Genomic DNA, 22934 nt, shown 5'->3' with positions numbered 1-22934 from the left:
AGCCTGACTATCCTGTTGAAGAGTTACATTTTAGATGGTAGGCTGGAGCCCTCAAAGGTTTAAAGCAACAAATGAGTCTTTTAAAAGTACTCATGGGAGGGGCGCCTGGGTGGCACAGCGGTTGGGCGTCTGCCTTCGGCTCAGGGCGTGATCCTGGCGTTATGGGATCGAGCCCCACATCAGGCTCTTCTGCTATGAGCCTGCTTCTCCCTCTCCCTCTGCCCCTCCTCCCTGCTCATGCGCGCGTGCACTCTCTCTCTCTCTCAAACATCTTAAAAAAAAAAAAAAATTTAAAAAAAAAAAAAAGCAGCTGCCTTTGGAACGGTTCATGATCCCAGGGTCCTGGAATCGAACCCCTCATCAGGGAGCCTGCTTCTCCCTCTCCCGCTACCCCTCCCCGCCCACTCTCTCTCATGCAAGCTTTCTCTCAGAGAAAATCTTTAAAAAAAAAAAAAGGGGGACTGAATGGGCATAGGCTGATAGTTAGGTTACAATCTGTACCGCCCTCACCTCAGCCATCTGTATACAGTTGTCTTCTCTTGTTCAATAATGTCTTCTGCAGAGCAGGCCTCACCAAATAGAGTTTAGCCACAAGCCCTAGACCTATCTTAAAAAAAAAAAAAAGGCAGATTTGGACATCTTGCACTAAAATGACTTCTCTATGAAGGACACCTAGGAAACAACCCTAAACTTTTTGACAGCAACAGGGCTCTGCTGTCTGATAGTAATTTATTGTAAGGAATTGGCTCACAGAGCTACAGAGGCATTCCTGTGATGCTCTCAGTTGTCTGCCTCGCTACGTTCCTTCACTGTCCGCTCCCTACAAAGGGTGCCTAGAACAAACTAGAACCTTGCCACCAGAGCTGCCTCTAACACGGGGTGGGGAGAGCCAGGGTGTCCCAGGCCTTGCCCATTAGTGCTTCTTTCCTGAGTCTTTGGCTCTGAACCACAGAAGTAACCAGAGAAAATTCAACCAACATACACTACAGACCTTTATGTACATGTAAACACCCTGGAAATGGTCTGGAAGAATACACCAAACTGGTAACACCGGTGATTTCTGAGCAGGGACATGGTGGGGAGTGGAGGGAATGACAAGGGGCACTTCTACTTATCTCTATTTTTAAATATTTTACATAGAAAATATATTCATGTATTCTTGAATTTAAGAAGCTTACAGACTAGTATAAATGATAGAAATAAACATTTTTTTCCTTAAACAAAAAAGTCTCTATTTTTGAAGCAAGTGTGGCAATAGGTTGGTAACAGTTAAAACTGAGGAATGGGTATAAGGGTTTTATTTCTAGGGTGGCTCAATCAGTTAAGCGTCTGCCTTTGGCTCAGGTCATGATCCCAGGGTCCTGGGATGGAGTCCCACATGGGGCTCCCTGCTCAGCGGGGAGCCTGCTTCTCCCTCTGCCTCTGCCTGCCGCTCCCCCTGCTTGTGTTCTCTTCCTCTCTCTCAAAATAAAATCTTTAAAAAAAAGAAAAGAAATCTGCACTATAAAAAAGGGTTTTATTTCTATTCCCTCAGCTTTTGTACATGTTTGAAACCCCCAAAATATTTTTATTATACAAACTATATATGCTCATTGTAAAAAATGCAGTTAAGTACGTGACATTTCCATTTGCCCCTATAACTATTAACACTTGGTATATAATCTTCCAAAACAACTTATCAGATAACCACATGAATACAAATGTTCCTTTTATTTATTTATTTGTTTATTTATTTTATTTGAGAGCTAGAGTGTGGGGGGTGGTGCAGGGCAGAGGGAGAGAACCTTAAGCAGACTCGTGCTGAGAGCAGAGCCCTATCTGGGGCTCCATCTCATGACCCTGAGACCACGACCTGAGCCAAAATCAAGAGTAGATGTTTAGGGGCGCCTGGGTGGCACAGCGGTTAAGTGTCTGCCTTCAGCTCAGGGCGTGATCCCGGCGTTATGGGATCGAGCCCCACCAGGCTCTTCTGCTATGAGCCTGCTTCTTCCTCTCCCTCTCCCCCTGCTTGTGTTCCCTCTCTCGCTGGCTGTCTCTGTCTCTCTGTCGAATAAATAAATAAAATCTTTTAAAAAAAAAAAGAGTAGATGTTTAGCTGACTGAGCCACCCAGGTGCCCCACAAATTTTCCTTTTAAAAACAAGGGGTGTCTGGGTAGCTCAGTCAGTTAAGTGATTGGTTCTGGCTTAGGTCATTATCTCAGGGTCCTGGGATCAAGCCCCGAGACAGGCTCCAGGTCAGTGGGGAGTCTTGCTTGTCCCCCACTCCTCCCTGTTCATGCTCTCTCAAATCTTTTAAAAAATTAAAAGTTAAATGAGATTATACTATACATATTCTGCTAGTTTTGACTGATTTAACATTCCACTTTATGGGTATACCATTATTCTTTAATTCTTTAACTTATTTAAAATTATTTTTAGGGGCGCCTGGGTGGCTCAGTTGTTAAGCGTCTGCCTTTGGCTCAGGGCGTGATCCCGGAGTTCTGGGATCGAGCCCCGCATCAGGCTCCTCTGCTGGAAGCCTGCTTCTTCCTCTCCCACTCCCCCTGCTTGTGTTCCCTCTCTCACTGGCTGTCTCTCTGTCAAATAAATCAATAAAATCTTTTTTTTTTTAAATTATTTTTAAAATACTGCAAACAGGGGCATCTGGGTGGCTCAGAAGCTTAAGCAGCCAGCTCTTGGTTTTGGCTCAGGTGACGTTCTCATGTTCCCGGAATTAGCTTGTGTTGGGCTCCGTGCTCAGTAGGGAGTCTGCTAGGGATTCTCTCTCTCCTTCCCCCTCTGGCCGTCCCCCCCACACTCTCAAAGAAATAAATCTTTTTTTAAAAATTGCAAATAATATCGTTATACAAATATGCTGTGCAGTTGTATGAATATTTTTTTAAAACATTTATCTAAGACAGAGAGAGAGAGAGCGGGGAGGAGTGGCCGAGGGAGAGAGATTCTCAAGCAAACCCCCACACTGAACAAAGAGCCCTACTTGTGGCCCAATCTCACGATGTGGAGATCACGACCTGAGCTGAAACCAAGAGTTGGACACCTAACCTATTGACTTCCACTCCCCCCACCCCCACCCCCCCCATTTGTGTGAATATTTCTAAGGGCTAGAGTCCTGGCGATGAAATAGGTAAGAGGGTGTAGGCACGTTACATTTTTTATACAGGCTGTACAAACTTGAATTGCCACTAGCAAGAGAATGCTGTGTTATTTAAATATTAAAAGTGCTGTGAAAGGGTATGTACTGGTTGCTATGGAGCACAAAAGAAGTCTTGAATATCATGAGAGGGAATGTGACCTTGATCCAGTAGCCAGTGGATCTTTATAAAGCCCAGCCCCTACTATTTTTTTTCTTGGGAACGCATTTAAGGGCATACATCTCTGGGCACCATCTTGGGCTGCTGCGCTCTGCAGTTTTGTATGAAAATACTTAGTTTCATTAATTTCAAGAAAGTTGAAATTTTATTTTGATTTTTTCTTTTAAATTTTTTATAAGATTTTTTCATTTGACAGAGAGTGTGCACAAGTAGGGGGAGCAGCAGGCGGAGACAGAGGGAGAAGCAGACTCCCCGAGAAGCAGGGAGCCCGATGTGGGGCTCGATCCTATAACTCTGGGATCGTGACCTGAACCAAAGGCGGACACTGAACAGACTGAGCCACCCACGTGCCCCTTGATTTTTCTCTTTAAGAGTTGCCCAGGAATAGTTCATTTCCAAGTAGTTGAGATTATCATTATTTATTTATAATTTTATTGGATGTAGCAGAGAATACAGTCTTTACAATTCCTACTTTTAAATTTAAGAGTTTGTTTTAAAAATTGTTTGGGAATAGTCAATACACAATGTTTCTAAGTGGTCTGTAGTCATGGAAAATCATTTATTACAAATACACATACATGCACACACATACATGTCAGCTTTGTTGTTTCTATCGTTCATTCTGTCCTAATTCTATTCTTCTAGTGCTGTTCGGTTCTTTTGTTTTTTTAAGTAGGCTCCCTGCCCAGTGTGGGACTTGAATTCATGACCCTGAGATGGAGACCGGAGCTGAGATCCAGTCAGACGCTTAACTAACTGAGCCACCCAGGTGCCCCTAGTGCTGTTCAGTTCTTAAAAAAAGTATAACGAAGTCCCTCACTGTAATTGTATTTTTCTCCTGTTCTCCTTGCATTCCTAAGAATTTTTGCTTTAGTTTTCTTAATTGCTGTTTCAGACAAATTTATGAGGGTCATCCCGTCTTATTTCTCTTTACATTAGCAAATGATCTCTTTACTGTTCAGTATTTGTTAACTTTTCTTGATATTATCACTCTTTACATGTCTGCATTTTTCAGGAATGTCTTACCCATCTATTTTCAGTCTCTATTAATAATGAGCATGTTTATTAGAAACTACATATAATTTGATTTGCTTTTTTAGCCCAATCTATTAGTCTTTGTCTTTTAATTCAGTCCACTGATAGTGAAATTACTGATTAATCTGATTGTATTCACCTTAATTTGATAGAAAATATGTCTATTCTTCTTTATTAAATATAGCTCATGGGATGCCTGGGTGGCTCAGTCGGTTAAGCATCTGCCTTCCGCTCAGGTCATGATCCCAGGGTCCTGGGATGGAGCCCGGCATCAGGCTCTCTGCTCAGCGGGGAGTCTGCTTCTCCCTCTGTCACTCCCCCAGCTTGTGTTCTGTTTCAAGTAAATAGATAAAATCTTAAAAAAAGAAAAAGAAAGAAAGAAACACAGGGCACCTGGCTGGCTCAGTCAGTAGAGCATGCAACTCCGGATCTTGGGGTTGTGAGTTAAACCCCATGTTGAGGGCAGAGTTTACTTATAAAAAAGAAAGCAATATATACATACATATTTGGTCTTCTTCCCCAGTTATTGGCAGTTTCTAAGACCTCTGTAATCTCCAGAGTAATGTCTGTATGTCAATGAGGTGACTCGGTGGGCCCCTAGCTAGTTTCAGGATGGGAGCTGACTGCCATAGGAACAGGACCAAGGCATAATTAGAGGAGTGGAATTTTCAGCCTCACTCTTACCAACCTCCAGGTTGGGGAGAAGGGTTGGAGATTGAGCTAACTACCAGTGGTCAATGATTTAATCATTTCTGCTTCTGTAATGGGACCTCCATAAAAACCCCAAACAATGGGGTTCCAAGAGCCTCTGGGATGGTGAAGACACTAAGGTGCTGACAGAGCGGTGTGCCCTTACCCTGCCTTAATCAGCTCTTCCATTTGGCTGTTTCTGAGTGGTATCCTTTCTAATAAACCAGTAATAGTAAAGTGTTTCCCTAGTTCAGCTCTGTGAGCCATTATAACAAATTATCAAACCTAAGGAGGTCATGGGAACTGATTTTTAGCCAAGTCAGGCAGACTGTGGATAACCTGGAGATCTACTACGTGTGATTGGTATCTTAAGTGGGAGAGTCTTGTGAGACTAAGCCTTTAACCTGTGGGGTCTGTGCTAACTCCATGTAGCTCAGGGCAGAACTGAACTGCAGGTTACTCAGCTGCTGTCTGGAGAGGTGAGAGAATTGTTCTGTGTAGGAAAAACACATTTGGTGTCAGAAGTCTTGTGAACAGAGGAGACAGTTGTCATTTAAGACGCCTTCTACTTCTGCCCTATTCCACCTCACCTCATCCCCATTATTACTGTTTTTGAGTTTGGTGTGTCCTTTCAATGTTTGTTTGTTTTTTAACTTTTACAATTATATATATATAAATCTCCACATTAGAGGACAGTTTTCCCCGTGGGTTTGTAATACTCTATCATACTCAGTTTCTCACATGCACGATGATCTGTTTGAGTTTATTATATGATGCCAATGACCTACTCATCTACTCCTGCACTACTGTCACTACATCTGGATTACTCTAAGCTTTCTACTATGTCTTCATGTCTGGTAGGGCCAGCCCGTCTTCTTTGTTCCTCTTCAAAACTGTCTTAGCTCCTTGTGCTTTTCAAAGATTTTTTTAGAAGGAAAAGCAGTATTTTCTACAGACATGTGGCCTAGTATGGGAGGGTGAAGAGACCAAGAAACTTTACTGGGAAAAGAGAAGATGGGGGGGGGTACCAAGGATATTCTATTCAGAGAGAAAGCACAAACAGGAATGGAACAAGAAACAGCATGCAAGCATACAGGCAGTTGATATTACCAGAACACAAAGGATGAGGTAGGAACATAAAACGGGTCAGGTCCTAAGGACCTCATATACTATACTAAGGAGTCTGGGCTTGACTCTACAGGCCAAAGATTAACCTATTGTCAATGGCTGAGCTTCAGTGGAGATCAAAAGCAAGAGAGTCCCATAATCAAGTTAGAGGTCTCTGATAGCAATGTGGCAGATAAATCTGATGAGGTCAAGATTGGAATCAAGACCACTAAAAGGCTTCTGCAAAACTGTAAGCAAGAAATGGTAAGGATTGAACTGATTAAGTGGATGTTTAAATGGTAAAAATTAAAAAGACACTACTTGGTTGGGAGTAGGATACAGGAAGTCTAATAAAACTCCCATTATTTCTGACTTGATGATACAGTATCATTAACTAAAGTAGGGGAGGGAAATAGGTCCTGGAGATAAGAAGGAATGTGGTTAGTTGTGGACATAGCAAGTTAGAGAGGACTACAGGATATTCAAGTGGGTATGTCAAGCAACTGGATATAGCTGAGGCCCAAAAGGTCAACCTGGAAGATACAGATCTGGAAGTCAGCAGTAGGCATTAACTGTTGACATCTACTGAGTGGTTTTCATATGCCAAAGAAATACTCAATTTGAATGATCTCATTTAATCTTCAAACTAATCTCTTAAATTAGGAACTATTATTTTTTAATCTCCATTAGACAGAGGTAAATTGAGGAGTTAAGAATAAATATTAATTGGCCGATGGCAATATGGCTAGAATGGTAGAATTGGGATACCGACACTGAGCACATAACTATTTTCATGTTAAAACCACTGAGCGCCTAGAATAATCTAGGAAAAACATACGGAATGAGAGTAACGGTCGAAGAACAAAACTCTGAAGCACATCAGTGTTTAAAGTGAGCAGAGAGGCGCCTGGGTGGCACAGCGGTTAAGCGTCTGCCTTCGGCTCAGGGCGTGATCCCGGCGTTCTGGGATCGAGCCCCACATCAGGCTCCTCTGCTAGGAGCCTGCTTCTTCCTCTCCCACTCCCCCCTGCTTGTGTTCCCTCTCTCGCTGGCTGTCTCTGTCTCTGTCAAATAAATAAATAAAAAATCTAAAAAAAAAAAAAAGTGAGCAGAAATTCCCAAAGGAAATCAAAAGGGAAAGTCGAAGGCATGGGAGGAAACAAGATAGTGGTCCCACCCTGTGGCCAAAGCAGAACTTCAGTGCAGCTGCGAGAAACAGCCACGGAAGGACTGAAATCATCAGCGGGTGTGACACAACAGAAGCCATGTTAACCAGGAGTTTCAACACAATGGTGGAGGTGGAAGGAATTTCAAGTCCATGGAAGTGGCATCACAGAGACTTCTCCTTAAATCATCTTGGGTAGTTTGTTTTTATAGGAGGCAGGGGGCCTTAAGCAAGTTTGTATACTGAGAAGAAAGAAGAGTATGAATTACAACAGAGCAAGGCCTGGGATGGAAAAAGGTAATGAGGGAGGCAAAGACTGCAGTGGAGGTGTTTGAGGGCTCTTCTATGGACACAGGCTGGACAGGAAATCAGTTTAGGTCAAGAAAGGGTTGAGAGACTGGAAGAAAATAGAAGGAATCAAAAGACTTTAAGTCTCCAAGTTCTAGAGCTGAAATCAGAATGTGAGAGAGCATCTCAAAAAGGAACGATGTTTTAAAAGGGGGGCGCAGGGAAAGGGACCAAAAAAAAAAAAAAAAAAAAGGCTGATGTTACACTTTTTGGAAGCACACAGGGGAGCTGGGAGAATGGTGACCCTACCATGCAGGTAAGTGAGAAAGCAGAGGGAGTGGAGTTCTTGGTTAACACAAGAGAGGATAGGAGTAAAAGGCTTGGTGGTATAGGAAGGCTGGGTTTTTTCAATGACAGAAGAGGGCTTTCAGGTAAAAGATTTAGGAACAGGACAAAGGTCAGAGCTGTACGTGCATGAAAGCACAAGAGATGACAGATGTCCAAGGGGATTATTATCTCGGCGATTACCAAAAATGAGAATGAAGTCAACGAGCAAGCCTCAAGGCTCAAAATGGAATAGTGGGAAGAACAGCTCTCTTCATAGTTGGGTTTTACCTTGAATGCACTGTTTTCTTTCAAATCCTCTTCAAAGACCTGCAGGTAGGCTTCCCGTGCAGTGGCACATGCAGAAGTCAACCCTATGCTAATGCTACGCCCATGGAGCTTAACGAGCCGGACTGCATTACTACAGGCTGCCCAACAACCCTTCCCCCTTTGGGAACTATGCCTCCTCCACTTTGTGCAATTTTGACAGGGCTGTTAAAGAAGGCCTCTGCCTTCCTCAACTGAGAGGTGCCCATGTGGCCATGAGCTACCCCCTTACCTGGACACAGTAATTGGTCTAGGAATGGTGACCGACCAAAGAAGGGCTTTGGTCTTTACTGAGTCTTTTCAGGGGATTTGTACAGATGCTGGGACAGTCTTTTGTCTGAGATCACGAGTTGACACTACTACTCCTACAACTGCATACGCCCAGTTGCTGGGTGCTAAGAGCTCAAAATACAGAAATGCAGCCTGTGACCAGAAAACTGGTAGTCAAGGCCCCATTCTGCCTTCCATACCCTATTTAAGTAAACAAAAATACCAAGACACAGACATGGCAAAATATTTAATGTCCGCAGGTGTGCCTCATCCTCCCATCCCTGCTGGGATTCCACAGCCTCCCCGAACTGGCAGTACCAGAGAAAACAGGGGCACTTTTTCTTAGCAGGATTTGAAAACCATCAAGGCCCTAGTTCTCTCAACTTGGAAGTGACTGCAGGTGAGATCAGTCCACAGCAAGCCTCAGGCCTCTCTGCTCAAGGAGAAAAACCCCCAGTTCTACAGGACTCCTGAGGTCTTCTGTTCTTCCGCAGCCTGGCGCTGGGAGCTGCGCCGCTGGAAATAGCGGTAGGCGCGGACACTGCACAGGTAGCCCCCGTACACAGTGAGGAGCATCATGGAGGTAGAGAAGGTCTTGTAGCCAATGTCAGCTAGTTGCTTGGCAGTTGGCATGTTGTCCCCTACAAAGACAGACTGGATTTAGACCAAAGAATAAGGCCTCATCTGCCCAGCCCACTTCTCTGTTGAAGGCCATTCCACACCCTCTGCATCCTGCTTAGTCTGTCTGTACTCTATTCTGAACAGTCCCTACACATAGGCAGATACTGTTCAGGAACTTTTAAGATTCAGAAAAGCACAGGCGCCTGGGTGGCTCAGTCGGTTAAGTCTGCTTTCATGCTTTCAGCTCAGGTCATGATCGAGCCCCGGTGCTCAGCAGGGAGTCTCATTCTCCCTCTGCGGTTCCTGACATCCTCTCCCCACTTTGTGCTCTCTGGCTCTGTCAGGTAAATAAATAAAATCTAAAAAAAAAAAAGACTCAGAAAGATAAATTCTGCATATGAGATACAGAAACACAGCTGGAAATAGGTGCATCTGAATGACATTACCTGTAAAACCTGGCCCTCTATGTTTGTGGAGATAAAGGACTAGTATGAACCACCCAGAAATGTTCTTAATTGTTATATGACTATAAGCACACATCAATTTTTCTGGCTAGTAGGGAATTAATGGGGGTAGTCAGGGATTGAACATTAGCAGTAAATTATTCTCTCTGGGAGGATCAAACGGGAACCTTATACACAATCACCAATTTGTTTTCCCATGAAAACAATCTTGCTCGTGGTGGCTAAGTTCCCATGTTAGTCCTCAAGCATCTGTGTAAGCCAAAATAATGCCAACAGTACATTTATATTATTTCAATTATATTTAACCTTCTATGGCATTAATTCTAAGTTCCAAACATAATACCAAGAACCCATCCCAAGGGTTAAAAAGAAACTCACCGAGTCCCCAGCATTGTTTGCAAAAGATAAATTACTTCTAATTTAACTGTTCGCTGGATATTCTAAACTAGGGAATAAGATAAAGTTTACCATGGGACTTTTTCATCCTGAACAAAATGTTCAATTTGGAACTATGAATGTGTTCTGAGGCTCCTCACTGTTGAGGGAATTGATATTAGAAGACTGAAATTAGTGAGAATGGGTTTCTTAAAAGTCAAGAATTTGGAAGAAAAGCTCAGGATTAGCTGGTTTACGGGGTCAAGAGCAGAGTGACACATATAAGCGCTTCTCCGAGTCAGTCCTATTGGCTAAACATCACTGTTGAGTCAGTCCTTGAGAGTGGAACCCAAGCTGAGCTGAGGGACAGCTTCCTTGAATTATAGTTCCAAATGACTATGGAAAGTGACATTAAATAAGGTCAGAGGAAGAAAACCAAATGGAAAGGTTCCAGTAAGAAAGAGTTGTATTTGGGTTATTTGAGGTTTGAAAGGACCCCAAGTTGTGAGACCGTGAAGAAAACACAAAGAGCAGGACCAAGATGGTAAACAAGCTCCCAGCAAAGGACCTGAAACCTTCAACGTCTTCCTCATTTATTCCTTCTCCACTTATCCCCCATTACCCTGGCTAGATGCTAACGAGTTATAGGACCACTTCTTCCAGGGGCTGGAGGAAGAAGGCTGGAAGCATTCACCAGCTAACAAAGTAAAAGGATGGTACACCTTGGCTAGGAGAGAGTGATATAAGACCTAATAACAGATGGAATTTTGGTGTCTAGAACTTCACTTTCGTCTCGCCTAATTTAACCCAAGATTTCTATTTTCACATTAACCAAAACTCTCCACAGGCCCTGAGCTAAGGCAGGGCAGTAGAAAAGGAGATGCAGCAGTTATTTTAGAAGTAGAACAAGATTTATTAACGGAATGGATTAGGGCAAAGCTGAAAATATCTCCAAGGTAGCAAATCAGTAAACTCTGTGGACTGGGATACTGTTAATAGGAATAAGAAAAGAAAAGAAACAGACGTGTGTCACTGTGTGTATGGGGGTAGGTAGTGGCAGTGAGTGGCAGTCAAGCTCATGAACTGGGTTTTGGACATGTTAAAATTAAGATGCTCAACCCAACATTCATGTGATGATGTCTAGCAGGCAGATGGGATATGCAAGTCTGGACAGATCTTGGGAGAGAGGCTAGGCTACAGATAGAGAGGTAACAACGAAGTGACACCAAAGCAGAGAATAAGACCAGAGAGAGGGGGCACCTGGGTGGCTCAGTCGTTAAGCGTCTGCCTTTGGCTCAGGCCATGATCCCAGGGTCCTGGGATCGAGCCCCACATGGGGCTCCCTGCTCAGCGGGAAGCCTGCTTCTCCCTCTCCCACTCTCCCTGCTGGTGTTCCCTCTCTTGCTGTGTCTCTCTCTGTCCAATAAATAAATAAAATCTTAAAAAAAAAAAAAAAAAGACTCGAGAGAGAGAAGCCAAGGGAATGCTAGTTTGAAGAAGGAAAATAATTAGTGAAAGAAAGCAGATGGGAAATTCCGGAAACATCTAGGGGGCTTTTTTATTCAAATACATCTCCCTTCCTGGTTGAAAATCACTGCTATATCAAGTCACTGCCACTGATGGAGGTGTGCTGTATCCTTACCACCTGTTGAGCCAGAATGAAAACCGGGAACCATTACTCCAAGTTAAGTGCCATGAACACTGGTCAGATGGGGTCACTGGATGGGAAAAGGTGACTGGATCACAGGTAAATATTCCTAGAAGTCAATTTAGTGCACTGAACTGAACAGGCATTAAGTAAATGCACAGATTCTTTTCTTTCTTTAAAGTAGGCTCCACGCCCAAGATGGGGCTCGAACTCACCACCCAAGATCAAGAGTCGCATGCTCTACTGACTGAGCCAGCCAGGCACCCCAACAAAGCACAGATTCTTTATAACTTACTTTTTTTTTTTTAAAGATTTTATTTATTTATTTGATAGAGGCAGAGACAGCCAGCGAGAGAGGGAACACAAGCAGGGGGAGTGGGAGAGGAAGAAGCAGGCTCCTAGCAGAGGAGCCTGATGCGGGGCTCGATCCCAGAACGCCGGGATCACGCCCTGAGCCGAAGGCAGACGCTTAACCGCTGTGCCACCCAGGCGCCCCAAAGCACAGATTCTTAGGCGCCCCAAAGCACAGATTCTTAGGCAGGGCTCCAGCAAACCCATAATCCCCCACCCCAAGTTTCATGTGCCTAGGCATTTTTCAGAGACAGAAACAGATTATTAGAAGGATAACCCCTTCACCTCATAGATAAGAATTCCTATGATTTTTCTGGTTAACGGAATATAAGTGATAAGGCAGCAGCTTGAGAAGGCAACAAGATCAAGGAAATTCTAATATGTCTTGTTTATTGATAAGGAAGATCTGAATATGCTTTAGAGAGGAAGAAGCTGGAGGCTAAACAGAGGATAAGAGAAGAGGCGGGTAGGATGGAACAATATCCAGGATGGCCCAGGAAAAGGTGAAATTAGAAGCGCAGGTAGGATTTATCTTGGAAATAAGACTTTTGAGGTTAGCAGAACATTCTCATCTGAGAGACACCAATTTTGTTTAAAAAACAAAAAAAAAGAGCTCAATGCTGGGTCTGTTACGGGGTGATGGGGTTACACCGAAGGTTTCAAAAAAACAGGGAAAAAAACACAAGTACCAATATGGAAAATTCCATAGGAGTGCAATCCGCAAATTTCTGGCTCTTTTTCTGCCCCCTAAACATGGGAGTACCTCCAAGCTCGCAGTTCTCCTCTGGAAATCATTTCCTTTTTCTTTTCTTTCTTTCTTTCTTTTTTTTTTTTTTTTTTGAAGATTTTAGTTATTCATTTGAGACAGAGAAAGAGCACGACCAGGGGGAGAGGCAGAGGAGAAGCAGATTCCCGCTGAGCAGGGAGCCCGGAGATGGGGGTTGGGGCGCAATCCCAGGACCTGGAGATGATGACCTGAGCCAAAGGCAGACGCACAACCAACCGAGCCCTGGAAATCATTTCCTCATATGTGTTCCATCCACCTCCGCTGACATTTACTCATTTATCTGTCTACCTTTTACTCCTGCTATGAAAGCCAGAGAGAAGAAAAAGGCTTCTGTCTCAAAGCAGCTTATGGTCTGACGGGGAAAGCCACAGATCCCAAATTCGGTTACGTAACGTAGAAGACCGGCGGTGACCAGAAGAGAATAAGCGAAATGAGAGCTCAGAGAAAAAGGTGGGGGCTCAAGAAGTTAGCAGTAAGCTGGGGAGGGGGGTGTGGGTCTGTCCTTTAGAAGGGCAGACAGGATTTACACCAGTACGGAAGAGGGAGGGGGAGAGCCTTCCGGGAGCTGAAAGCGGCAAAGAAGTGGAGCTGTTTAATCCCTAAACACGAAGGGCGCCCGGGAGAGCCGCACACCAAGGCGCATGTGGCTGCCTGTCAGGCAAGGAAGGGTCAGAGCTACTGAAGTCAGAGCGCGGAGGGCCAAGACCCCGGGTTGGAAGTCAAGGTTCGACAGGAACCTACGGCTGTCAGAGGTCTGTCGGGCTGCAAGCGGTGCGGACGGCGGCTCGCGGTCCGCCGCGCAGGATACGTGGTGATCTCAAGGGCACTGAAGGCCCGGGCATGGGAGGATGGGTAAACAAAGGCTGGCCCAAGACGGGGCGCCTCAGCGGACGGGCGGCCCCTGCGGAGACCTAGCAACGGCGTACCTGGAGGCTGCTGCTTCCCGGTACCTTTGCGGGCAGCGCCTGCCCTCCGCAGTCTGCGTTAAGTTCCTAGCGCAGCCGGACGCGGCACGCAACACGTACGCGAGGGCAGGGGCCTGTTCCTGGGGCACTACTGGTGCGGGAAGCCGCCCTTCCAGCCTCCCACCCGTCCCGCTTACCCTCTAGGACTCGGCTCCCGACGCCAAAGAGGGTAGCACGCGGTGGAACCAACACAAATCCGCCCACTGAGGAGGGAGCCCGCGCACGCCGCAGCTCGGCGGATTGCCGCCTTCGCGCTTCCGGGCCAGTCACCCTTACTACGCATCCTCAAACCAGTCTTCCTCTTGGAGAAGACTGTTGAATTCTGGGGGTTGTAGTCATTCTTCTTTGACAGAGGGTCTTTGGAGCTCCTGCTCTAGAACCGGAACTTTTAGGATGCGCAATCACCACAGAAAGGACGGCCTTTCTCTCCGACTCAGAGTCAGCCAATCCCCAGCCTGGGCGCGGCGACGCCTCCGGGAGCTGGGTAGATGCTCTCGGGCTCAGCCCATGGAGGCGACCCGCGCGCCCCCTAGAGCCTGGAGCTGCCCTCTTCCGCGGGGCCGGCTTCGGCCGAACTCAGGTAGGGAGAGCCCCGACGCGCACCGCGAGGCCTGGACCGCCAAGAAGGCGGCAGGTTTGGTCACGGCCACAGAGTGGGTACGAGGGACCAATCTCTAACGTTTGTGGCCCGTGTGGTGAACTCCCCGCTTGCAGGAGGCGTGGTAAAGATCCAAAGAAGCGCTGGGATTAGGGAGCCACTTGGGGTTGGGGGTGGGGGGCTGTGTCGGCACCCCTGCCCAGGGCAGGAGTGGCTGGGATAATCGAGGAGGGATTTCCTTCTCTTCTCCCTTTTTACCCGTGGCATGACTGGAGACGTACGTGGCACACGCGCTGCTGCATGCACTGAAGCGCCCTTCCCCAACTCCTTTCTGGAAAAACCACGATTTATTGAATAGACAAGTAGTAGGCTTGATGGGAAGGCCTCAGATAGTTGACTGTGGAGTGAACAAACGTAGGCAAAGGTGTCGGACTATCTAACAAGGTTACAGCGGCAGCGGAAAGAAAAGAGCTCTCTGTCCCCACTTTGACCTCCTGGGTTGGCAGCTCTGGATTCAGTCAGTGCCCCAGCCTGGGCCCAGCCAAATCTGGGGTGGCTGTGCCCTTCACCCGTGGCCTGAGCCAGGCAGCTCTGCCCTTCACTGGTAAGACAGTGACTCCTCAAGGGCTAGGGCTGAGGGGTGGAGCCCGCCTCCCCGATTTGGCAGGGAGTAAGAAAGGGTTAACATAATGCTGGCCAGAGCCACAGTGTGCCAGGGGCTGCCACATAGGAAGCTGAGATCCTCTGCTGAACGTGGCTGGAGACTGGCAGGCCCATAGGGCCTATTTGTAGCCAGGGGCCAGGCTGCTGACCTGTGACATTCCCTGGCTGCCAGCGCATTCTGGAACAAAGCCAGTTCCAAGCACATTCCCTTCTCCCCTCCCTGTTCTTCCCTCACCACAGTGGGTAGGGTGGTTTTAATTTTTTCCTTCTTGAGTTTCCCAGCTCCTGAGGTGCTGATGGAGTCATGAGAAAGCCTTCAGGTGACAACGGAGAGCTGGCCTGGGAATGTCAGGGGCCATCAACAGGGACCTGCTCACCCCTCCCTGCTCACAGTCCCTGATCAGCCTTTGGGCCGCTCTCTGACCCCCCTGGCCTCCTGAGGCAGGTGCTGGTTAGCTGCCCTGGCTGCTCTTGGGGCCGCTGAGAAATAGGCAGTGGATTTGGGAGGAGGAAAGGGGTGAAGCCAAGGATGTCCTTGAGAAGACAGAAGCAGGAGGGACCCAGCTGACACCTCCCCCAACTAGAGCTTCAGGGAAGGGAGGCGGGGCAAATACAAAGGTCATAGGGAGCAGAGTGATCCGAGCCTGCTATGAAATGGTGTAGCTGTCAGCAGATTAGGTTCCTGCTCTCGGAAGAGGGTGCTGGCCAGGCGGGCAAGGGAAGGCTTAGAAAGGTCATGCATGGTGGGGAGGAGCTGGCAAGATCTAGGAAGTCCCTGGGGAGAATGACAAGCCCTAGGGCCAGAGATGCCAGCATGGCAGCAACTCTGGTGCCAGGGCAGCCTGGGGGTGGGGGGTGGGGTGGGGAGGACAACCAGAGGTTTCTGAGGACGCAGATGTTGCTAGGAGAAGCTAGGAGGGGGTTGAGAGCTTTGTATTTTGTTAACAAACACTGAGATCCATTGATGCTGTGTGGGGCCTGGCAGAGGTCAGAGCAAAGGGGTCCCTGAGGCCTGTGTCAGCTCAAAAGCCCAGGCCCCTCCTTGGCAGCCCTTGCCTCATTCCTCTTGTGGCTGAGGTACTTCTTTAGCCATTTAGCTGGGCTTGGGGACGGGATTCCTGGTCCGCATGAGGCAGCAGTGGGTAGCGCTTGCCTCCCTCTCCCTTCATCCTCCCCACAACACACACACCCAAAGCAAGCAGCACTGGGGCTTGATTCTACCCCTCCCAGAAGACAAGGAGAAAGCCCCACATCTGGAGAGGGACAAGGCAACTCCATTTCTGGTGAGAGGTGGTGGCAAGAGGCTGTAGGCTGCTTGATGGTTCAAGGTCCCCAGGTAGATAGTTGGGCCCCACAGCCTCCTGTCCTCCAGGAGAAGCTGCTGCTCCAGGGAGCATCCCAGAGATCCTGATGGCCAGGTACCCCAAGCTTCTGACTGTCTCCACTGGGGTAAAGAAGCTGCCTGGCCTGGGCCCCAGCTCTGCTCACAAATGTTCTGGATGATTCTGCAAGCAACGGATGAATTCACCCACTGGCTGGTTCTCATAGCATATCCTGTACACAGCCATGAACAGAGGAAACCTAGAATGGGGAAGGAAAGACCCAGCTTAGCCTTCTAGCATACTCCTACCCCCTTACCCCTGCCCGCCCCCATCCACCTCCTGACCCTCCACTCCCCTACTCTCTCACCTTTGAGCTCAGGCCGACTCTGGCTCTCAATTTCCAATTGCTGAGAATTTGAACTTCCTAGTCCCGGGTTTAGGGTCAGGTTGTTAATTGCCCTGCTCCCTGTCATATTGAACTTGCCTGTATGATTCCCTGGCATGAATTATTTGTTCTAGTTGGACAAGCCACTTAACCTCTCTAAACCTCAGTATCATCCACTGTAGAATGGGACCGATATAACAAAGTAGTGAAGAAGGGATTATGTATTAATGTGAAGGTGCTCCATAAATGCATTTCCTTCTTCCCGTCCTCTCGCACAGGCTGCATCCCTTACCTGGAGGCTTTCCCCTGACCAGCCATGAGCTGATCTTCTGAACCTGTTTCAGACTCTCTTATTTTAGGATTCTTTCTCGGACCGACAGAGCTCTGCTCTGATCAGCCCATCACCCCCACTGTCTTTGTGCTCCCTGAAATGGAGTATCTTGACACAGAGACTGTCCTCCTCACACCTCAGCCCCGAGGACAGGATTCAGGGTACAGAAGGGCTGGCCTCCAGGAAGTGGCTTAGACTTGGGGTTCAGGGACAGAGAGGAGGGATAGTCGGTTGAGTTTATTCCTGCTGCCCCAGAGTTCCAGGCCTCATAGCAGAGGACAGGAGGAAAGGACAGGAAGTGAGGCTATGTACGTAGGAGGGGGGGGGGACCAAGCAATGTGGTTAAAGAACACTAGCCTGGAGGTAGTTCAAAGACTATGAACTAGCTGGGGGACAGTGGACAGACCAGACTCTCTCCAAGCTCTAGTCTCTTTGTCTGTAAACATAAGGTTCCCTCTCCACCTGCTTCACAGATTGAGGAGGGATCAGGAAGGTGAATGTGGAGAGCACTTCCGGCTGTGGCCCCTGCCCCAGTGGAGCTGGGGCAGACACCTACTTGTCCACCAGGTCCTTGTGCTGGAGGATGCTGTGTAGTTCCCGGGCTGTCAGGGGCCCCTGCAGCTTCTGCCCATTCAGCATCTCTTTCTCCAGCTGCTCAATGGACTGTGAAGAAAATAGGACGGGTGGATGGAAATGGGAGAGGATGGTTGTCTGTGGGAGGTGGAGAGTCTGGGGCTTAGACGGGAGGTTGAGTCTTAGGAAGAAAGAAGGGCCGGGGATGTTCACAACAATCTTAATGTTTGTGCTCAAGGATACCTCCAGGCAAATCCCTCTACTTTGAAACTATTGGGCCGCCCTCCATTCTCCGTTCTCCCAGGGTCCCACCTTTCCTGTGCGGGCGAAGGCCTCTGCCACCTTTCGGTTCCGCCCTCCATAGCAGGTAGTGATGAGGTCAGCGATACCGCAGCTCTCCAAGAAGGTGACACAGGACACAGGGCCACTGCAGAAGAGCTTGGCAAAGGCGATCATCTCCATGAGCCCCAGTCGGATCACCGCTGCCTTGGTGTTGTCGCCAAAGCCCAGCCCGTCACAGAAGCCAGCACCCACAGCCACTACATTCTTTGGAGAGTGGAGGTCACGAGTGAGAAAGGATCCCTCCCCGCAGGCCCCTCAGCACCTGCCTCAGGCTCCATCAGCCATGACACGCCACTGAATAAGTGAAGTATAGCGGGTGGGCTCCTCAACTATTTCCATCTCTTGATTTTCCCACTTGCTGTACCCTTGGGCTCCTGTTTCCTGGCTCCCCAACCCTGCCTCATACTCCATCCTTGAGAACTTTCACTGAAAACCAGTCTTCTATCCAGCTGGCCCTCCCATCCATGACTATTCTGTTCCATATCCCTGATGTCCTCAGCTCTATCCAAGATTCAGAGTTCTGGCCATCAGTCTGCCTGGATGTCTTATCTCCCATTAGCCTGGGTTCTTCCTCAGGACATCTCCTCTTCCCCCTGGACCACCCATTGGAGGCAGGGATAAAGAAAGATGTCCCACAGGGAGCTATAGGAAGAAAGGAAGAAGGAGGTCCAATGTTGGATAGTGAATAACTGGCAGGCCTGAATGACCCTGACCTTACTGCTATAATTCTTCCTGTGTGTGTTGGCGGGGACTTGGTGGCAAAGGGGAGCAATGGCCCGAGTGAGAGCCCGGAGTACCAGCAACCTTGTAGAGCTAAGCCAGGCCCTCCTTCAGGGACTTCCCACCCCATAGCTGCCTCTGCACCCTCTCACCTTTAAGGCCCCACAGATCTCTACTGTGTCCACCTCTTGCACCACTGTGATGCGGAAATTGGGTGTCTGCATCAGCTTTTTCAGAAGCTGCCCTTGGGTCTGGTCCTTGCAGCCTAAAGCGGGAAGGGGGCAAGGCTTTAAAAGGGGATTCTTGACTCTCCCCATACCTGCCCTCAGCAGGACCCGTAACCCTTTCCCTGGGGATGTCCCAGTCCTCCCTCATCTCTGATGCTTGGGTCTCGTTTCTTTGCCTGATTAATGGGGAGAAGATGGCTACATGGGGGTGAGGGGAGTACAGAGAGGGGACGTAGCAAGCTGTGCTGTGTGTGTAGGTGATGACAGGGCTCTCACCAATGGTTGTCTCACAGAACTTCTCATCAGCCACCTCGCTGGCAATGTTGGCCCCCATCAGCACGCTCATGGGGATGCCAAGGTTCTCCCCAATCACTTCAGAGATGAGCTTCAGCCCCTGAGGGCCCTCGTCTACCCCCTGGGCACAGGATGGAGCTCAGGCCAGGTGTCCTTTATGCCCCACTGAGGGCTTCCCACCCAGAAACCCTGCCCCTTCCAAATCCACTGTTCATCAGTGTGCCTCCCCAAAGGCCCTGCCCCAGCCAAAGCTTGCTGTGAGGACGGTAGATCATATGTGAAAACTAATCCATTTGAGAATACTCCTTCCATATACCTTCAATCAACCTACCTCTCCAAAGCAATGTATCCCCTCCACATCCCTAAACAACCCCCCACCAAGTCCTCCAAACCAGCTTCCATCTCAGAAACGCCTCCAAACCAGCTTCCCTTTCACAGTCCTCAAACCACCCCACTTCTCATACCCGCAGACATCCCTTGTATGCCTCCTAAATTCCTCAGACATCAGCCTCCAAACCAATCTCTTAACTACTCTCCAACCAGCCTCCCCTCCCCGCTGGCCCCCAGCAGCTATTTCTCAGCCCAAATCAACTCCTCCCCTCTCCAAAAAACTCTTGGCCTTCTTCTGCCATTTTGTTCTCCTCTCCTCCCCGGCCCTGCCCCCACAACAGTTAGCTGCACCCCGCCCCCATCCACATGAAGATGTTCCTGGCACCTTAATAAGAGATACACCAATGGCGTTTGCCTTCAGGTGGCCCTTGAGCTGATCACAGATCTTGCGGATGAACTGATGAGGCACCACAAAGATCAGGATGTCAGCATCTGCTGCCGCCTGGACCACGTCTGGGACAGCCACCTGTGGGGGTGACCAGTGCTCATGGGCCTCACAGACTTCTCGCCCCTGTGGAAGCCTATTCAGGAGATCTAGGAGCTAAAGAGTGAGGCTGGTGGGGGAGAAGGAAGGGCAGTTGGGGGATTGAATCTGGAAGGGCTGAACCTGGAGGAATGAAACACCGTCTTCCTCCCCCTCACCATCATTCCCTCTCACTCCAGCTGCCCCGGGGCTCTTGAGGACTCCTGGGAACCTCCGCTCAGTACTCTTCTAGCCCTTGGCTGTGGGACAGTGAGGGAGGCAGTAGGAGGCCTGGGCTTGGCAGGAGGAGGAGGCCAAGTAAGATTTCATCACGCTGCTTCTTAGGGCCCCCAACTGGGAGAGGAGAGCCTTCCCTGCTGTCTTCCCTGCTCCCCCTCTCCAGGCTGGGAGCAAGCCACATGGATTTGACCAGGGACCTTAAGTCCAAGGAGCAGCCTCCAAGTCAGGCTAATAGCCCAGTGAATAAGTAACAGGGTTAGAGCCTGAGGCAGGCGCTCCCAGACCCCCAGTCTTTGGTTGCCACGGAAGCCAACTTCCTTGTCCTCTCCCCCTCCCTTTTCTGCCTGGGGGGGTGGGAGTGGGTTCTAGTTCTCCTCAGTTCCAGAAAGTCCCAGGAGAGCACTTTGGGGGTTGTGCATAGGGGTGCCCTGTGCCTAGAGCAGCCGTCCCAAGATGCTTCCCAAGTCCAAGTAGCAGCTGAAATGGCCCCCTCTCTGCAGGAAGCACCCCTCTGCTTCCCTTTCCCTTCCTTGCAGGGTTTTGGGGCTCACCACGTTGGGGGGCAGCTTGTGCCCTGGCAGGTATTTGACGTTCTCATGCTGCGTGTTGATGATCTCTGTCAGCTTTCTCCCCCCGATGTCTTCCTCAAACACCCACATGGTCACCCGTGGGTCAAAGTGTGACAGCTGGGCTGCATTGCCTCCCACAATCTTGGCAATAGCTGAGCCCCTAGTGGGAGGGGGAGGGCGGAAAGTGGAAGAGTCAGGGCATGAGGGAGGAACAGTGGCAGGGGAGGAGGCACAGGGTGGCAGTGAGGGGACAGCACAGCAGCCCACCAGATTCTTTACTTGCCATCTTCCTTGTGACCCTGTACCACCATGAAAGTGTGTCCCTGGCGGTAGAAAGGAGACTCAGTCTACCTTACACTTTGCAGCTGGAGAAGGGGGCCAGCCTTCTGATCTCCCCAACCCCCAACCGCAAGCAGCTTTTCAGGCAGGGAGGACTCTGGAAGCCCTCTTCCTGTGGCAAACAGGTGCAGATGCCCAGGCAAGCAAGGACCCGAAAGGTGTGAGCACCATTTGCCCTGTGGGGGTCGGCACAGAAGATAGCAGGGGTGGAACAGAAATTGGAGGGCACTTCCTACCCACCGGCTGCCTCCTGCCCCTCACCCTAGCCCCGCGTTCTTGGGGGAACCTCCCCTCCCCCCAAGTGCTCTTTGACAGAGCCACTTACCAGTTGCCAGAGCCTACAATGCAGACTTTCTTGCCAGCCATGGTGACACTTCTCTAACCGATCCAGCTCAGTGCTGCGCTCCCCAGCCCCTCTGCTGACTTGGAGCATATAACACCGCCACACGTGGGTGCAGCCAAGTCCCGCCTTCCAGGGGCGGGTGGGGAGGCGGGCGCCCAGGGAGACAGGGACTCTGGCAAAGCCAGGGAAAGGGGAGAGACAGGTGGGGGAACAGGAATGGGGCAGAGTCCAAGCCCCTCTTCCTTTTAGGTTTGCCAGCTGATAGTGCTAGTGAGCTTCTTCCCTTGGCCCCAGCCCTCCTCCCTGTAATGGTCTCATTTTGAGGTCTGCCAAGAAATAGCCCAGATGAGGAGCAAGTGACTACCCCCCCAATCCCTTCTGTCCCCCAGGACTGGAATAAATTGTATTCAGTCCTAGTAGCAGAAACAGGAATGCTTTCTTTTCCAAGGTGGGAGTCACCCCCCATAGCCTCCTAGGACTCCAGAATCTACTGTATAGGTTTGTCCTCTAGCAGTGACAAAGATTATGTGTCACTGGTCCTGCACCAGCTCTACCGTAGGACTGTGTGTGAATGAGGTAGGCAGGTGTGGGCTCACTTTTAAAGATAAGACCACATAAGAGGTAAGGGTCTGCTTTGGGGGCATCCCAGCCCAAGGATAAGAGACCCCAGGAGCCCTGAGGGACAAGGTCATCTCTGTTACCCACAGTGGTCATCTCAGGGACTCACCCATGGGCCTCTCTCCTCACCTCAAAGAATCCTCACTCGAATGTCTTCCAGGAAGAGAAGGTGGGAAAGGTCAGAGTTAGAAGCTCTGAGGCCAAGTGGCCGAAAATTCTCTTGCAGACTCGGGGGTTGAAGAAGAGGACAGGAGAGAAAAGACGGCGGCTAAACCGTTCATTGTCCTCAAGAGACTTTGAGCTGCCTTCAATTCTTTCTTGGGTTTCCCAGCTACCACACTAGGGGTTCCCTCAAGTTAGTGGCTCATTTGCAAGAAGCCAGAAAGGGGAAGGGAGGCAGGACCTGGGGCAGCCATAACTTCTGTGGAGCTTTGTGTTCTCAGACGCTTTAACTGAGAGTAAGTAGGGTGTGTGATTTGGGACACGGGAAGAGGTTGGAAAGAACACATCAAGCAGTCCAGGACTCTACATCACCTACAGCCATCCGTTTGACAAGGAAGAGAAGCAGCTCTGGTTTCTAGGCTGATGCGGAGTGGGGCAAATGCCCCTAAGGCCGCAGCTGTCTGTGCACTTTGGCCTAGAGGGCAGACACCACTGTCTGCTCACGTTCTGACCTCCTGGCTTGGCAGATTGCTGAGTGGGTGTTTCCATCCCTTGGGGCCACTGCCGGCCAGCAACAGCAATGAGCACTAGGCCAGAGAGGAGTCTGTATGTAACCATGGAGTAAG

The 22934-nt window shown here is 49.1% G+C and overlaps 2 protein-coding genes across 2 annotated transcripts; both read right to left on the bottom strand.

The window, feature by feature from the left end:
* Positions 1-8750: 8750 nt before the first annotated feature.
* Positions 8751-14100, bottom strand: LOC100474142 (cytochrome c oxidase assembly protein COX14). The gene is made up of 2 exons (XM_002922387.4): positions 13867-14100; positions 8751-9159 (listed from the first exon to the last, which is right to left on the bottom strand). Exon 2 carries the CDS (start codon positions 9149-9151, stop codon positions 8978-8980), a length of 174 nt encoding a protein of 57 aa, XP_002922433.1. The 5' UTR covers positions 9152-9159; positions 13867-14100; the 3' UTR covers positions 8751-8977.
* A 573-nt stretch (positions 14101-14673) lies between these two features.
* GPD1 (glycerol-3-phosphate dehydrogenase 1) lies at positions 14674-22099 on the bottom strand. The gene is made up of 8 exons (XM_002922386.4): positions 21511-22099; positions 20829-21006; positions 19900-20040; positions 19167-19305; positions 18816-18928; positions 17914-18147; positions 17585-17691; positions 14674-16571 (listed from the first exon to the last, which is right to left on the bottom strand). The coding sequence occupies exons 1-8, from the start codon at positions 21549-21551 to the stop codon at positions 16475-16477; spliced, it is 1050 nt and encodes a 349-aa protein (XP_002922432.1). The 5' UTR covers positions 21552-22099; the 3' UTR covers positions 14674-16474.
* Between the last annotated feature and the right edge of the window lie 835 nt (positions 22100-22934).

The sequence above is a fragment of the Ailuropoda melanoleuca genome, chromosome 16 (assembly GCF_002007445.2).
Source record: "Ailuropoda melanoleuca isolate Jingjing chromosome 16, ASM200744v2, whole genome shotgun sequence".
In the NCBI taxonomy this organism is placed as follows: domain Eukaryota; kingdom Metazoa; phylum Chordata; class Mammalia; order Carnivora; family Ursidae; genus Ailuropoda; species Ailuropoda melanoleuca.
This window is presented reverse-complemented; position numbering and strand designations above follow the sequence as displayed.

Coding starts and splice junctions, on each gene's coding strand:
- LOC100474142 (XM_002922387.4), bottom strand. CDS start 9,151: ATGCCAACTGCCAAGCAACTAGCTGACATTGGCTACAAGACCTTCTCT.
- GPD1 (XM_002922386.4), bottom strand. CDS start 21,551: ATGGCTGGCAAGAAAGTCTGCATTGTAGGCTCTGGCAACTG. Junction 20,041..20,828: donor ACAAGCTGCCCCCCAACGTG/GTGAGCCCCAAA, acceptor TCACCCCCACAG/GTGGCTGTCCCAGACGTGGT. Junction 18,929..19,166: donor GTTCTGTGAGACAACCATTG/GTGAGAGCCCTG, acceptor TTCCCGCTTTAG/GCTGCAAGGACCAGACCCAA.